The 14,766-nt window shown below is 35.0% G+C and overlaps 2 protein-coding genes across 2 annotated transcripts in view; one reads left to right on the top strand and one right to left on the bottom strand.

Annotated features, from left to right (window-relative positions):
• The first annotated feature begins 853 nt into the window (after positions 1 to 853).
• On the top strand, positions 854 to 2,540 carry LOC147410736 (L10-interacting MYB domain-containing protein-like). The gene is made up of 3 exons (XM_086421603.1): positions 854 to 907; positions 1,495 to 1,734; positions 1,902 to 2,540. Exons 1-3 carry the CDS (start codon positions 854 to 856, stop codon positions 2,538 to 2,540), a joined length of 933 nt encoding a protein of 310 aa, XP_086277729.1.
• Positions 2,541 to 6,454: 3,914 nt separating this feature from the next.
• Positions 6,455 to 14,766, bottom strand: part of MAK10 (MAK10 homolog) — a 55,016-nt gene continuing 46,704 nt past the window's right edge. The window contains 4 exon segments of the mRNA XM_086439555.1: positions 6,455 to 6,868; positions 6,962 to 7,060; positions 7,333 to 7,401; positions 13,905 to 14,023. Coding sequence (XP_086295681.1) covers positions 6,629 to 6,868; positions 6,962 to 7,060; positions 7,333 to 7,401; positions 13,905 to 14,023 — 527 coding nt within the window. The 3' untranslated portion in view covers positions 6,455 to 6,628.

Genomic DNA, 14,766 nt, shown 5'->3' with positions numbered 1-14,766 from the left:
ATCTTTTACAGTCTCATTGGTGATGGATGTTGAGTCGGAACTCTATTATGACTCTTTGATTAGAATATGAGAAGAGGGAATAGAATTCGTACTTTTAGGATTGAAAACAATTGAGTTGACATTGCCCTTCGGTTGCATATGTTGTCTGAATTCTCCTTCGCCCTCTGTTGTTTGTTGGCTGTATGGGTGCTCTTCTCAAGGACTTCCGGACAGAATCATAAATGCCTCTCGAGAAAATACATGTAATAGTGGGGTTCACAGTGATATCCATTTTTTTTATAAACCCATTGAAAATTTTAAGGTGCACCATCTACCATTTCAATATGAATTAGGATCATTTGCAACAAACAATAGGCTTCTCTATATGAGCGTTACACTTTTCCATGTGAGTTTCTGCTCTAGAGTCTAGAGGTCTAGCATATTTTTATGCGGTTATTTATTTATTTATTTATTTTTTGTAAATGAATGGGATAGACTCTGGAAAGGCTGGACAAAGGAATCAAGGCTCAAAGTTTGCCAATAAACTTAATAGCAAAATTGTTCCATATTGAATATATAAATGAATCATAGTATTGAAAGAAGGCAGTCATCAAGCTGTTCGTATGGGCTTATTAATTTGATCCCTTCTCTAGGGATCCTAGATGAGAAAACCCTAGGAGAGCTGCCAACTCCAACTACCATCACAAAATTATTCCATGATGAATAGATTAACAAACATAAGATGCCATTTTTTTTATAGATTTGAATAAGCATAATTCTCAATAATTCTTCTACAACTTGTCGAAAGTTTAACTGGAATTTGGACTATTGTACAATCCAAATACAAGAAAACATTGGATTTGCAACGTAATCTATGGGGTTACCAAATTCTTCGCATATTGCGCAGCCTAGAAATGCCCTGTTGATGGTATAGTGAATGATGAATGTTATAATTCCATTGCATCTTCTTTGGTCTCACAGGTTGAATCTCATTATTCCCATATCCCAAAATGTGAGTCTCCAACACACTACCTACCCAAATAGTATACAATTCTTGATTGGTTCAAGGTCAAATATTCAAGGAGGCAATCTAATTGTTTTTTACATGTAGGGAGGAATGTTAAAATTTAGTTACGTGCAAATAACTTGTGATTGTTCAGTCTCATCTATTGATTGTTAGTTCAAAAATTTATATATGTTTTTCTTTAACTTACACACGCACACAACAATTACTGTACGTTATACAGTCAAATATTGAGAACACAGGGCTCCCTCACCGTGGGACTGAGAACTGTGCGTTCTGCCGGCTATCTATATGGTAACCTGACATTGCCTCCTGGTTTCTCTCTTTGATTATACACTATGCAAAAGTTAAAATATATATTTTTTTTTCTTTAACTTACACGCGTACACACACATAACAATTATTATTCAACCAATGAATCATGTTATATTATTGAAATAGAATATGACATGTTCTATTCTATGCGCTACTCTTGTTATTACCAATGGCAGATGGAAGATAACAATTCAAAGAATGCGAAAGCAAATTGGACACCCAAACAACATGAAGTTTGGGTCGAGATCTGTTATGACTTAGTTAAGAAGGGGAGGAGACCGCATAAAGTACTTGACAAGACCGGTTATGATTTCTTGGTCAAGGAGTTTAATAAAAGAACAAACGTTTATTACGATAGAGGGCAAATGAAAAACAAATGGGATAGACAAAAAGGCATTTGGGGACGTTGGAATAAGGTTTGCACGAATACTGGCGTCTCTTATGATATTGAGACTGACATATTAGATGCAAGTGATGAGTGGTGGGATGGGTGGTTGGAGGTACATTTTTTTGTTAATTTGACATTTTATTTATTTTAAAATTTTTGTTTCTTTATGTAACTTAGGGTTTATATTTTTTATAGCATCATCCAAAAGATGCAATATTTCGAAAGGAACCTCTGAAGTTTGCACAACAATTAGATTTCATTTTTGGAGGCACATATGCCATTGGTAGCCGCATGTGGTCGCCTGCATCTGGTACAATGCCATCTGCATCAACACCTCCGAATGAGAATCTTGATGCGGATGAGCTAGATGATGTTATGGCGACCCAACCTCCAGAGTCTGATACACCTTTAGACTTTACTCCTGATGCTGATAATGAGTTTGAAGATGATGCTAACCATACTGTACCCCTACCCACATACCCTTTTCGACATAGAAGTGGTGATCATCTACCACCTCATGGTCGTAGGCAGAAGATGACTACTACAGTGCAAATTAGCCAGTCATTGGAGAAGCTCGCAGATGCAGTTCATGTTCAAACATATGCTGCTACCAATCCCATTAATATTAAGAAATGTAGTATTCAAGAGTTGGTGTCTCTCTCAGATGAACTACCAGATTTAACCCCCAAGAGTGATCTTTATCGTTTTGCGTTGAAGATGTTTAGTAAGAACAAACAATTCAGAGAAATATTTTGTCCGTTACGATCAGCAGAGGTTCGTCTTGGGTGGCTGGAGGACGAGATGTCTGATTTTATGACTGAGAAAGATGTTTAGACATGTTTATATATTACTTTAATATTTTATGTGGGTTTTATGATGCACTTATAAGGTGTAGTATAAATTGGTTACTTTTTGGATGTGTTATGGTGTAATATACTATGAAGTTTGGATCATATATTTTTTATTGATGGATATCTGATATTTTATTTGTTGTTGGATGAATATTGTGATTAATATTTTTTGTTAGATGGATATATAGGACTAATATGGATTTATAAGCAGGTCATATGGATTCAGATGATACAATTGATACCACGATTACTATCAATTCAGATGATACGACTGATACCATCAGTTCAAATGGTGATACCACCAATACTGTCGAGTCAAGTGGTTTACGTATGGCCACTACAGGAGGCGTCTTAGGTTCATTATTTTATTGCGATAATTTCTTATATAGGGAGCCACATAGTAATAGTCAGTTAAAGGGGATTGACTTTGTCGGGAAACACTAGATGATAATCGTGCGACGTGTCATGCACTATTTAGAATGGAACGACACGTATTTCTAAATCTGTGTAGTATTTTGGAAGATCAAGGTCTATTGAAGATGGGACGCTACGTTACTATTCAAGAACAACTAGCGATGTTCTTATTGGTAATAGGACATAATCAAGGTCAAAGATTAATTGCAAATCATTTCGATCACTCACCTCAAACGGTTAGCAAGTATTTCAACAAAGTTCTTTTAATTATTGTGAACTTGTCAATGTCCTTAATTGTACCTCCCGACCTCAATGAAGTCTCTTCGCACATCCGTAACAATCCTCATTTTTTGCCATATTTTAATGTAATTATATATATATATATATATATTTGAAAAATATTTGTTTTATTAATGTTTATATATTAATATACCTTAAAAATATGTAGGATTGTATTGGAGCGATAGACGGAACGCATGTTAGTGCATTTGTACCAATTGCAAAACAAATACGATATCGAGGACATAAGGGACTCACACAAAATGTAATGGCAACATGTTCGTTTGACATGTTGTTCACTCATGTGGTGGTTGGTTGGGAAGGGTCGGTTAATGATTCACGTGTCTTCCTTGAGACAGTGAATACTCCCAGTTTAAATTTTCCATATCCTCCACCAGGTATATATTTAAAAGTTTGTCAATTATATCTGTTTATATTCAATCCTAGAAATTATTAATATTTTTTTTTGGATAATAGGTAAATACTATTTGGTAGACGCTGGGTACCCACTCATGGATGATTATCTCGCACCTTATCGAGGTGTTCGATACCATCTACAAGACTATAGAAGATCACGGGCAAATGGTCAAAATGAGCTATTCAATCATTTACATTCATCACTTCGGAACGTGATCGAACGAACCTTTGAGGTTTTGAAAGTAAAATGGTCAATCTTGAAGTTGATGCGTTCATATAATTTAGACAAACAACGAAACATTATTGTTGCTTGTATGGCATTGCATAATTTTATCAGAAAACAAGCGATTGTCGATGAAGAATTTGCTCTATTCGAGGAAGAAGGATCTATGGGAGTGGAAGAAAGATCTACGGGAGTGGAAGAAGAAGGTATCACTAATCAAGAGTATCCAATTCCCCCATTAGTAGGTCGTCAAAGTCAACAAATAATGAAAATACATAGGGATTTAATAGCTGATGTCATTTTTACTGGCAATCATTGATACATTTTCATATTCTGTTTTTTCATTTTGTATTGTAATTGTAAATACTATTAAACGATGTTGGAATAAAAATTATATTATTTTTAAGTATATTTCGAAGATTCTATGATTATTTATTTATTGTCTTTGTATATGATAAATAACATTGATGGCAAACTATACGTATCCACCATGTTGTTCATGTGGTCGAGTGATGACATTAGTTACAGCTAAAACAAAAGAAAATTATTGGAGAATGTTTTATAGGTTTCCATCTTGACAGGTAATATGGTATTGATATTAATGTTGGGTGCGCATTTATATTTGATGATATTGATATTAATTCATGTGTTATTTTACTTTATAGAGACATGCATGGTCTTTTCTGTGGGTAGATGAAATTGACATTATCAATGATAATGTTCCTTAAGATAAAGTAATGGAGTCAAATAAGAAGAATGAAAAATATCTTTTGTATGCATTTGTTGAATGTATATTTTTCATGTTTTTTTTTTATTATTTCAATTTTACTTATTATATTAACTATGATTATTATGTTTAAATGATGTCAAAATGTATATTAGATGTAATGTGGATGTGTTATGTATATACGATGTAATGTGGATGTGTTATGTACAATGTGAATTTTGGATTGCGTATTATGCAAGTATTTTGTTTATCAGGAAAATTTAATATGTCCATTTTTAAGAGGAGATGCTGCCGAAATTTCTATAGAATTATAAATTTTTCTATAATTTTTATAGACATTTTAAAATTAAAATAATAATTATTTTAATTTTTATATAATTTTATTATATTTATATATATTTAGTGTAATTATATAATTATAGGAGTATTCTGGTAATTTTTAATGTATTCTGGGTGCATTATCAACCTTAAGGGTTTTTTGGTCATTTTACCCTAATATAGCAAATTCTTGAAGTTGTATCAAGCAGTAATTACCAGATTCTGACAGCATAGCACTTTTAGAAACCTCTATCAAGCAAGCTTTTCAGTGTTTCAGATTCTGACAACAGATTCTGACAACAGATTCTAACAATAGATTCTGACAGCAGAAGCTGACAGCAAATTCTAGCAGCTGAATCAATCAGCTCCTAAATAAACACCAAGTTAGCATTACCGCGGCCATAGGTCATCCTCACCATTCTCGTCTTTGGATCAGAAATCGTCATTGCTCCTTCAATTGTATCCATTCCACGGGAAGTTTCTGTCTTAACAACCCATTCCATGTACTTTGAAATTTGAAGAACCAATATAATATACATATATGCCCAAATCTCAACAACACTACACCCACGAAACATTTTCTGGAAGATGGGGAAACCTAAAATCTGATTTTTCAATGTCAGAAAGGTCCCTGTTATCAGGTTTTGCATGAAACCCCAGAACTGTTACTGAATTAAAATGTTTTAAAAATACGTCTCTTATTAAAAACTTCTCTAATGATCTTCACATGACCATTATAAATAGATAGACACAGAGATGATCAGACCCACTATTTCTATATAAAATCATGTAAAGCCCCCCTTCTTACCTACAAGAAATCTCCATCAATGCACTTGACTCACCAATCACCACATCCAGCAAGCACACATACTGTTAAATGAGCTGTGAAAGTCTGTAAAATAAATGTCTAAATCATAGTAAGATGTGCAGTCAACTGGAAACTATGGAAAAATCATTGGGAAATAAGAGAAGAAACTGATTGAACTTTAATTGATTTTGCAGAAAAATCTATCTTCAACAATTTATTCTTCAATATTCAGTTTGCTTCAACTTTTGCATAAAAAGTTTGGAGTAGGTAGGTAGCAGAGAAGATAGTAAGGGAACAAAAAGCAGTTTTAATTTTCCTTTGCAAATGAAGAGGGAGGAAGGAGAAATTACACAATGAAAATTTTGTATTTAACTCTTCACTGTGATAGTTACAGAATCTCCATTGAACAATGACAATTAAATCCCTAATTTTTGGACTTAAATACAAAATAACACTACTTTTGGAGTGGCATTCATGGAAGAAATAGTATTGTAGAGGATGCAAACATCCAACATTTCACTACTACCAACAATTATATCCTCCCTTGGTAGAACTGTATCAACACCCCCACGGTTCAGATACTCCTCAAGATGCTAATACTTTATATGTGATACAAACAATAATTTTAAATTCAGTTATAATGAGTAATTCTAAGATTATTATTTCATTATTTTGGTGAGAAAATTACTATTTATTAATAATGCTTCCAGATTATATCAATAACTTATCTTCTTTAAAGCTGCATTTTCAATTGAGCCAAACAGAAAATAATTTAATCATTTTTTTTCCTTCTAATGTTACAAAAGCACCAAGTGGTGTGACTTAAAAATGTATAAAAAGGCCTACTTAGATTTTCAAAATTGGAGGGAATAAAGGAACAATATTTTAAGATCTCTTCACAACAGCAATGGCAAAGCAAGGATGGTGGCTGAACTCGAATGAAACCTTAAGGGATGGGTCATTGGCCCCTGCTTGGGAAATGACATTGAGGGCAACCCGGTTATGCTCAGCGATCTGCTCTATCTGTCGTAGCTCGGCCAGTCTATCCGGATCATTGGAAAAACTACTCCTGAGCTCTTTTGCAATTCTTTGAGCATCTCTGAAGTAATTGTACTTAACAAGGGTCTGGGGACACAAAAAAGAGGAAAAATGCCACATGTTTACATGACACGAACTAAGGAAAGAAGAAAAAATGCATTAGATGTCATGAATACTCACAGAGAAGCGCACATGGATTGTAGATTCCTTGAACAACAAGTATGAGATTTGATCAGGAACATGAGCTCTCTGTAGAAGCTCAAAGTGCTGAATGAATCTCTAAGAAGACAATAAAATATAAAATTGGTGAGAATAATGCCAATGTTGTAAAACTCCCCCACAAAGAAACTAGCACACAACTATGCAACAATGGCTTTGCTTAATCCTGAACATTATGTAAATGTTTATTACATTAAGAACACATTAAAATTTGGCTTCACTTAGCTAAGTCACAAATCATGAAACAGTTCTCCAACTATAAACACAAACTTGAATATTGAAAGGCAAATAAATATATGGAGAAGAGGCGTTTAGCAGAATAGCATATATACCTCTTCCTCAGTATTAAAAGGGTTCAGTCTTTGGAAGGCATTGTGTTCGTTCCTCAAAGCAGCAAGCATCTGAAGGAGTTCAAATCAATTGAGTTGGTATGGTGAAGCAAAATACAAATATCAATACACAATAGTCATTATAATTATAAAGTTGTTCACGATATAAACTTCAATTTAGATATCAAACTCTGGCTATTCTTCCACTAGTTTTTGTTTCTTCAGTATTTCTACTTTTATCTCTATGCTGAGTCTATTCCACTGTTGTTGCACAAGTATTAGAGTGGTGTTGCTTCTTTTTTTCCTTTTTAGTAATGGTTGTTAAACTGAAAGTATTGGTTTTTGTTAAAGGGGTTTAAATTTAGAAATTTGGGAAATATGAACCTCCAAATGTTGTACATTTCAATTGGATTTTGATGACTTTGGAATTGGGTCTGGATACTTAACTTTGAAATGTGGAATTATGAATACTCATAAAAAAATTTCCTCTTCTATTTTTTATTTTTATGTTTAATAACTTACCTTCTACAAAAATGCATGGTCACCAGTGTTATGCCTCAAGGTTCTGACTACTGAAATGCCTCGCTTCACACCTTAGAATTTTAAAACAATGATCACCCTCTGTGGGAGCCATTAAATGATGGGTCCAAACCAACAACGATTTAAGTGTCACCAGAGCGGGGAGCACACATTATTCACAACCTAATTTAAGTATGGGCCAGGATCCCTTGACTCATGAAGAATGACTCATTAAAAAATCATAGAATCCAATGTTGAGATTTATCCTTGGCACGGTTGTCGAAAGCGGGTGTCTAGCCTACTCAGGCACCCAGTGCTTCAAGCGGGATTTTTATTTAAATTTAAAAAAAAAAAAAAAAAAATCTTTTTTCTTTAGTCTTTTCAAAAAAACCATGGTCTAGGATGTCTTATTAGATTTTTTAAAACATAGGGATGTCTAAAATATTCACCAAAACTTTGAGGGCTTTATAAAAAAAAATCTTTTCAGTATTTATTATTCTAAGACTTCTCAAAGTTGAAAGCTAGGGCTCACTTTTAAGTGGAGGAGGGAGATGACGGTGACGATGATGGTGATGGTGACAATGCCCCCCCTCGGTCCACTGGAGGGATGAGGTCAATATTGACTTTAGATTAGAGGATTTTTGTTAATTTAGTTGATATCTATGAAAACTAAATTAAAGATACTATGTTTACATATTTTTCTTAATTTGTGCTATCAAAATACACATAAATCTCAGTTGTTGGATTTTGTATCTAAATGGTTGGGATCATGTGTTTTCTCATGAGTCTGATGCAGTCCAAGTTAGTTAGTGGTTGGAGTTTGTTAGTTAGTTAGTTAATTGTTTGTTATTTCAGTTTGTAACAACCTGAAATAGTTAGTTGTTTGAGTCAGTTAGTTAGTTAGTCATTAGTTTATCTTTAGTTTTATTTTCACTTTTTAAGTCTTCATGTATAGGTGATGTTGTCATTTCACTTGGGCGGGTATGTTTCTATTTTGCCTTTAAATAGGCCAACAAATGTGTCGTTAAGAAGTTTAGTTGAATAAAATAGATTCAAGAGAGATTTTTCTCTTCCAACTTAACTTCTCAACTTCTCTTGAAGTTTTCACACAAATTAGTCTCAATTTCTAGATTTGATTGCATCATTTGGTATCAAAGACAAGGGAATGCGATATAATTTGGAGAGAAGTTAATCTGATTTTAGATCTGTGAAAAAATAAATTACAGATTTTTTTTCAGATCTATTTTCAATTTCAGATCTGTTGAAGTTGCAGATTTTCATATATGTATTCAATTTCAGATATATTGAAATTGCGGATTTTCATATTTGGTTTTTTAATTTCAGACCTGAAAATTTTGGTTTTTGACTATTGAAGTTGTGTCATCGGGTATTCGAAATGAATCGACAACTACGACGACGAAATCAATGTGGTCAGGGAGACGCCAATGCTGCTATTAATCTGGAAGGACGGGGCAGCACAACATCCTAATCCACAAGATGAGATGGAACACCCTCGAAGACAAGTTGAGGCTTTAACTGAAAAAGTTGAACACCTTCAATCTCCAATGGAGCATCTTCGAAGGCTTCAAACTCCTCATTCTATGTCCGGAGACGATGATACTTCTAACTCAAGCACCTCCGATTTTAAAAATCCTTTTGGGATGAATCAGAATAGTAATTTTTGACTGGAGAATAATATCAATGTAGATCTACCGGAATTTCAAGGTAAACTCGATCCATAAGAATTTATTGATTGGTTTAATGCTCTTGAATGAGTTTTTGAGTATTATGAGGTTTCTGAGGAGTGGAAGGTGAAATTACTTGCCATAAAACTCAAGGGAAGGACCTCCACATGGTGGGAATAATTGCAAGTGAATCGAGTTCAAAGAGATAAAGGGAAGATCAAGAATTTGTACAAGATGAAAAAGAAGCTCAAGGAGCAATTTCTTCCTTTCAATTACATCCAAACATGTATAAAACCTTGTAGAATCATCAACAACATGGGTGTGTGGATGAATACACCGAGGAGTTCTATCAATTCGTAGCAAGAGCTGATTTGAATGAAACCAAAGAAGAACAAATGGTTGCAAGGTATCTTAGTGGCTTGAAACCTTCTATTCAAGATATCCTTAGTTTACCAAATTTGTGGATTGTTTTGAAGGCTAATAATCGAGCTTCGTTGGTGGAAAAACAACAAAATAGGAGTATACCAAGGTATAGACAGAAGTCCTAAGGTAGCTCTAGGGTTGGACAACCATTTTGAATTGAAACCAAGTTTGACAACTCATGAAATATGAGTAAGAGTGATGCTGCCGGGGTTAGACAGCAAGCAAAGTCTATTCCTAATGCATCTGATCAGTCCCATACAAATCAATTTGGGTCTGGAAATCAATTCCAAGGTGACAACTTCAAGTGCTACAAATGTGGTGAGCCCTTAAACAAGTCTTTGGACTGTAGGAAGGTAAATGATCCTCACAATAAGGCATTTTTATTGGAGGAAATGGTGGAATCGGAACTAAATGAAGAACTATCCATCTATTATCAACCTCTCAATGCGAACATTGGTGGAGATCTTGATGAAGAAGAGGGACTAGCAACTATGATGAAGAAGACTCTTCTTACTCCCAAGCATGAAAATGAAGAAGATTGGTGAGAACCAATATCTTTTCTACCACTGGTAATATTGGTGGAAGAATGTGTAACTTAATCATCGATGGAGGGAGTTGTGAGAATGTGATGTCACAAGTGGTGATTGATAAATTGAACCTCAAGACCAAAGAACATTGTCATACTTACAAACTATTATGGTTTAAGAAGTGGGTGAAGTTAAAGTTACCAAGAGGTACAAGGGGTGATTGATAAATTGAACCTCAAGACCAAAGAACATTATACTTACAAACTATCATGGTTTAAGAAGAGGGTGAAGTTAAAGTTACCAAGAGGTACTTGATTACTTCTGGTTACATTGTTGCTTTAATTCCAAAAGAAAAAGTTATTGATTTTCATAAGCCAATAATTGTGGAAGAACTTCTAAAACACTATGCTGATGTTTTTCCTCTTGAATTGCCTCCCGAGTTGCCTCCTATGTGAGGTGTCCAACATTGCATTGATCTAGTACCCAATTCAACCCTTCCAAACAAGGCAGCCTATAGAATGACACTAAAGAGAAGGAAGAGCTTCAAAAGCAAGTGGAAGAGCTCTTTGAGCGAGGGTACATACGACCTAGTCTTAGCCCATGTGCAGTCCCAACAATATTAACACCCAAAAAAGATCGTTCTTGGAGAATATGTGGATAGTCAAGTTATAAACAAGATAACTATAAAATATCGTTTTCTGATTCTTAGGTTGGATGACATGTTGGATTGCTTAACGGGTGCAAGAATGCTTTCCAGGATTGATCTCCGAAAAGGTTATCATCAAATTAGAATCCGACCATGGGATGAATGGAAAACCATGTTCAAGACGCACAATGGGCTCTTTGAATGGCTTGTCATGCCATTTGGACTCACCAATGCTCCTAGCAATTTCACGAGAGTGATGATTCAAATGTTGCAACCTCTTTTGGGAGTGCGTGTAGTGGTCTAATTTGATGATATATTGATTTATAACCGCGGATTGAGGGAGCATCTATTCCATCTTCAACAAGTGTTTGATTTGTTGAGGAAAGAAAAGTTTTATGACAATTTGAAGAAATGTAGCTTTGTTGTTGATTGAGTGGTTTTATTGGGGTATGTGGTGTCCTATGGAGTATTCACAGATGAAGACAAGGTCAAAGCCATTGTGGGTTGGCCTACACCTTCTAGCATTCAAGAAGTGAGAAGCTTTCATGGTCTTACCATTTTTTATAGAAGATTTATTAGAAATTTCAGTACCTTACCAGCCCCTCTCACGAATTGCCTTAAGAAGAATGTATTTGAGTGGAAACAAGAAGCCCAAGATAGTTTTGTGGGTACTTACCGAGGCTTCCGTTCTAACTTTACCCGACTTTGATAAGACTTTTGAACTAGATGGTGATGCATCGGGAGTTGGAATTAGAGCTGTTCTTAGTCAAGAAGGACAGCCCATTGCCTAGTATAGTGAAAAGTGAATGGTGTTAAGCTCAAGTATTTAACTTATGATTTGGAGTTCTATCCTATAGTACAAGCTATCAACCATTGGGGGTACTATTTGGCTTACAAGGAGTTCATTCTTTGTACCGACCATGAAGCTCTTAAGTACACCAATAGCTAATATCATCTAAACAAACAACATGCCCGGTGGGTGAATTTCTTACAACAATTCACTTTCTCTTTGAAGCACAAGTCAATATTCTTAATAAGGTAGCTGATGGGTTGGGTCGAAGAGCTACTTTATTGATTGAGATGAGGAATGTAGTGGCTGGTTTGATAGTTTCAAGGATCCTTATTTACCTCCTATTCTACATACAATTCAACAAGGTAAGCATGTTGATTTTCTAGTCAAAGATGGCTTTCTTTTCAAGGTCATGAGATAGTATGTACCAAATTGTTCCTTACGAGAGAAGATTCTTGTTGAGTTACACAATTTGGGTCATTTTAGTCGAGATAAGACTCTTGCATTGCTTCAAAAGGATTACTGTTTACCAGGAATCACAAGGTATGTTCAAAGGTGCCATGTGTGCCAAAAGAGCAAGGGTGTGGCTACTAATGTGGGGCTATACTTACCACTTCCGGTACCTACTAAACCTTGGTTGTGCTTTAGTATGGACTTTGTGTTGGGTCTCTCACCCACTTAAAGAAAGAATGACTATCATGATGATTGTGGATCAGTTCTCTAAAATGGCACACTTTGTTCCATGCCGGAAAATTATGGATGCTTCACATATTGCTAAACTCTTTTTCAAAGAGGTTTACAAATTGCATATTGTGCCTCCTTCTATTGCCTCCGATAGAGATGCCAAGTTCCTTAGACATGTTTGGCATACTTTATGGAAGTTCATGTGAACTGAATTGAATTCCAACACTTCCTTTCACCTTCAAACTGATGGGCAAACATAAGTTATCAATTGAAGCCTTGGGAATTGGCTACGCTGTCTAGTTGAGGAGTATCAAGTGTTGGGATAATGTTATTAATTTGGCTGAATTTGCTTACAACTCTTCAAGGATCAAAACTACTAATACTTCTCTTTTTGAAGTGATGTATGGTTCAAAGCCCTCTAGTGTTGTTGATTTTGTTCCTTTACCAAGAGAACAAATGCTAGAACTAAAGATATGGCAGCATTTATGAAGGATCTTCATGCACAAATCAAATTCCAACTTGAGAGTTCGAACAACAAATATAAGGAAGTTACTGATCCTCATAAGAGGAGAGTTGTGTACAATGTAGGCGACTTGATTTGGGTGGTTTTAAACAAAGATAAGCAGTCGGGTGGCTTATACACCAAACTCAAAGCTTGCAAAGTGGGACCTTGTAAGATATTGGAATGCATCAATGATAATGCTTACAGGGTGGAGCTTCCTCCACATTTAAACACATTAGATGTGTTAATTGTACAACATTTGCTGCCCTATTATGTCTCCTAACTCGTGGTCGAGTTCTTTTAAGGATGGGAGAATGATGCAGTCCAAGTTAGTCAGTGGTTGAAGTTTGTTAGTTAGTTGGTTGGTTGGTTGGTTGGAGTTTGTTTGTTAGTTAATTAATTAATTATTTGTAACAACCTGAAATAGTTAGTTGTTGGAGTGAGTGAGTTAGTTGGAAGTTTCTTTGTAGTTTTATTTTGTTACTTTTAAGTGGTCATGTAAGGGTAATGTTGTCATTTCACTTGGACTATTATGTTTCCCTTTTGCCTATAAATACGCCATGAAATGTAGTTGTAAAGAAGTTGTAGTTGAATAAAATAGATTCGAGAGAGATTTTTCTCTTCCAACTTAACTTCTCAACTTCTCTTGAAGTTTTCACACAAATTAGTCTCAATTTCCAGATCTGAATGCATCAGTCATTCTTCATGTGTCAATGGATCACAACCATTTTAAGTATTATTGTATGATTATGGATGAGCTAGAGTTAGAATAAACTTTACGTAGAATAAGTACACATACCATTGTGAGTCCTTCAGAGAGATATGTATAGCACTGAAGCAAGAGGATTGAGGATGAAACCTGAGGATCCCTGGCAATGTCGTTTGGAAGATCCCTTTTCTTCTTCCCCTTTCGTTTCACTGATCAACAACAAAGGTCAATGACATTTAAAATACTGATGTTTTACATGTGAATTTTTCCTATGGAGAAGTTATTTCATGCAGATTATGAGAGAACTAAAAACAGGAAAAAAGACAAGGGCAATCCGATGTCGCTGTCGCCGAGAGCGGAAACCATGGCCTACTAATGAGAACCAGACTATCATTTGATTGGTTTTGCATTACTAATTCTAGAGAGGTGCTATTGGCACCCCCCAACTTTTACTTGTTACACCCCAATTAAAAATAAAGAAAATAAGAGAATAGTTGAGAATAAGTAAAAGTGGAGTGCCAATAGAAGTTCTCTCATTTTTTTTACAAGATTTTATTTTTTGGGTTTAGGATTTTATATGAGCCAAATCATAATTGTAAACAACTACTGAAATTGTTTGAACAAGTACTATAATGTTGAGATAATATTTTGAGCCAAACCTTTGTAATTTTTGAAGAGTGTTTTAATCTTTAATTGGGGGGTGATAAATAATTTAAGAAATTGGAGTGTAATAGGTAAAAGTTGGGGTGCCAATAGCAGCTCTCTAATTTTATTCCAGAACACCCAAAAGTGTGGATCTGGTAGTCACATTCATCTGATCTGATCATTCGTTCTCCATTTTGGTATAGGTGATCAACTCGGTTGCTTATGTGTCCGACATGACTGGTAGACAGCATATGACCTTCATGTACAAGTAGAAAAAAACAGTCATGTAACAACAAAAGGAGAAGCA

The sequence above is a fragment of the Akebia trifoliata genome, chromosome 1, assembly GCF_017979445.1.
Source record: "Akebia trifoliata isolate Shusen 1 chromosome 1, ASM1797944v1, whole genome shotgun sequence".
In the NCBI taxonomy this organism is placed as follows: Eukaryota; Viridiplantae; Streptophyta; class Magnoliopsida; order Ranunculales; family Lardizabalaceae; genus Akebia; species Akebia trifoliata.
The sequence above is the reverse complement of the archived record's forward strand: the minus strand, read 5'-3'. Positions and strand labels throughout refer to the sequence as shown.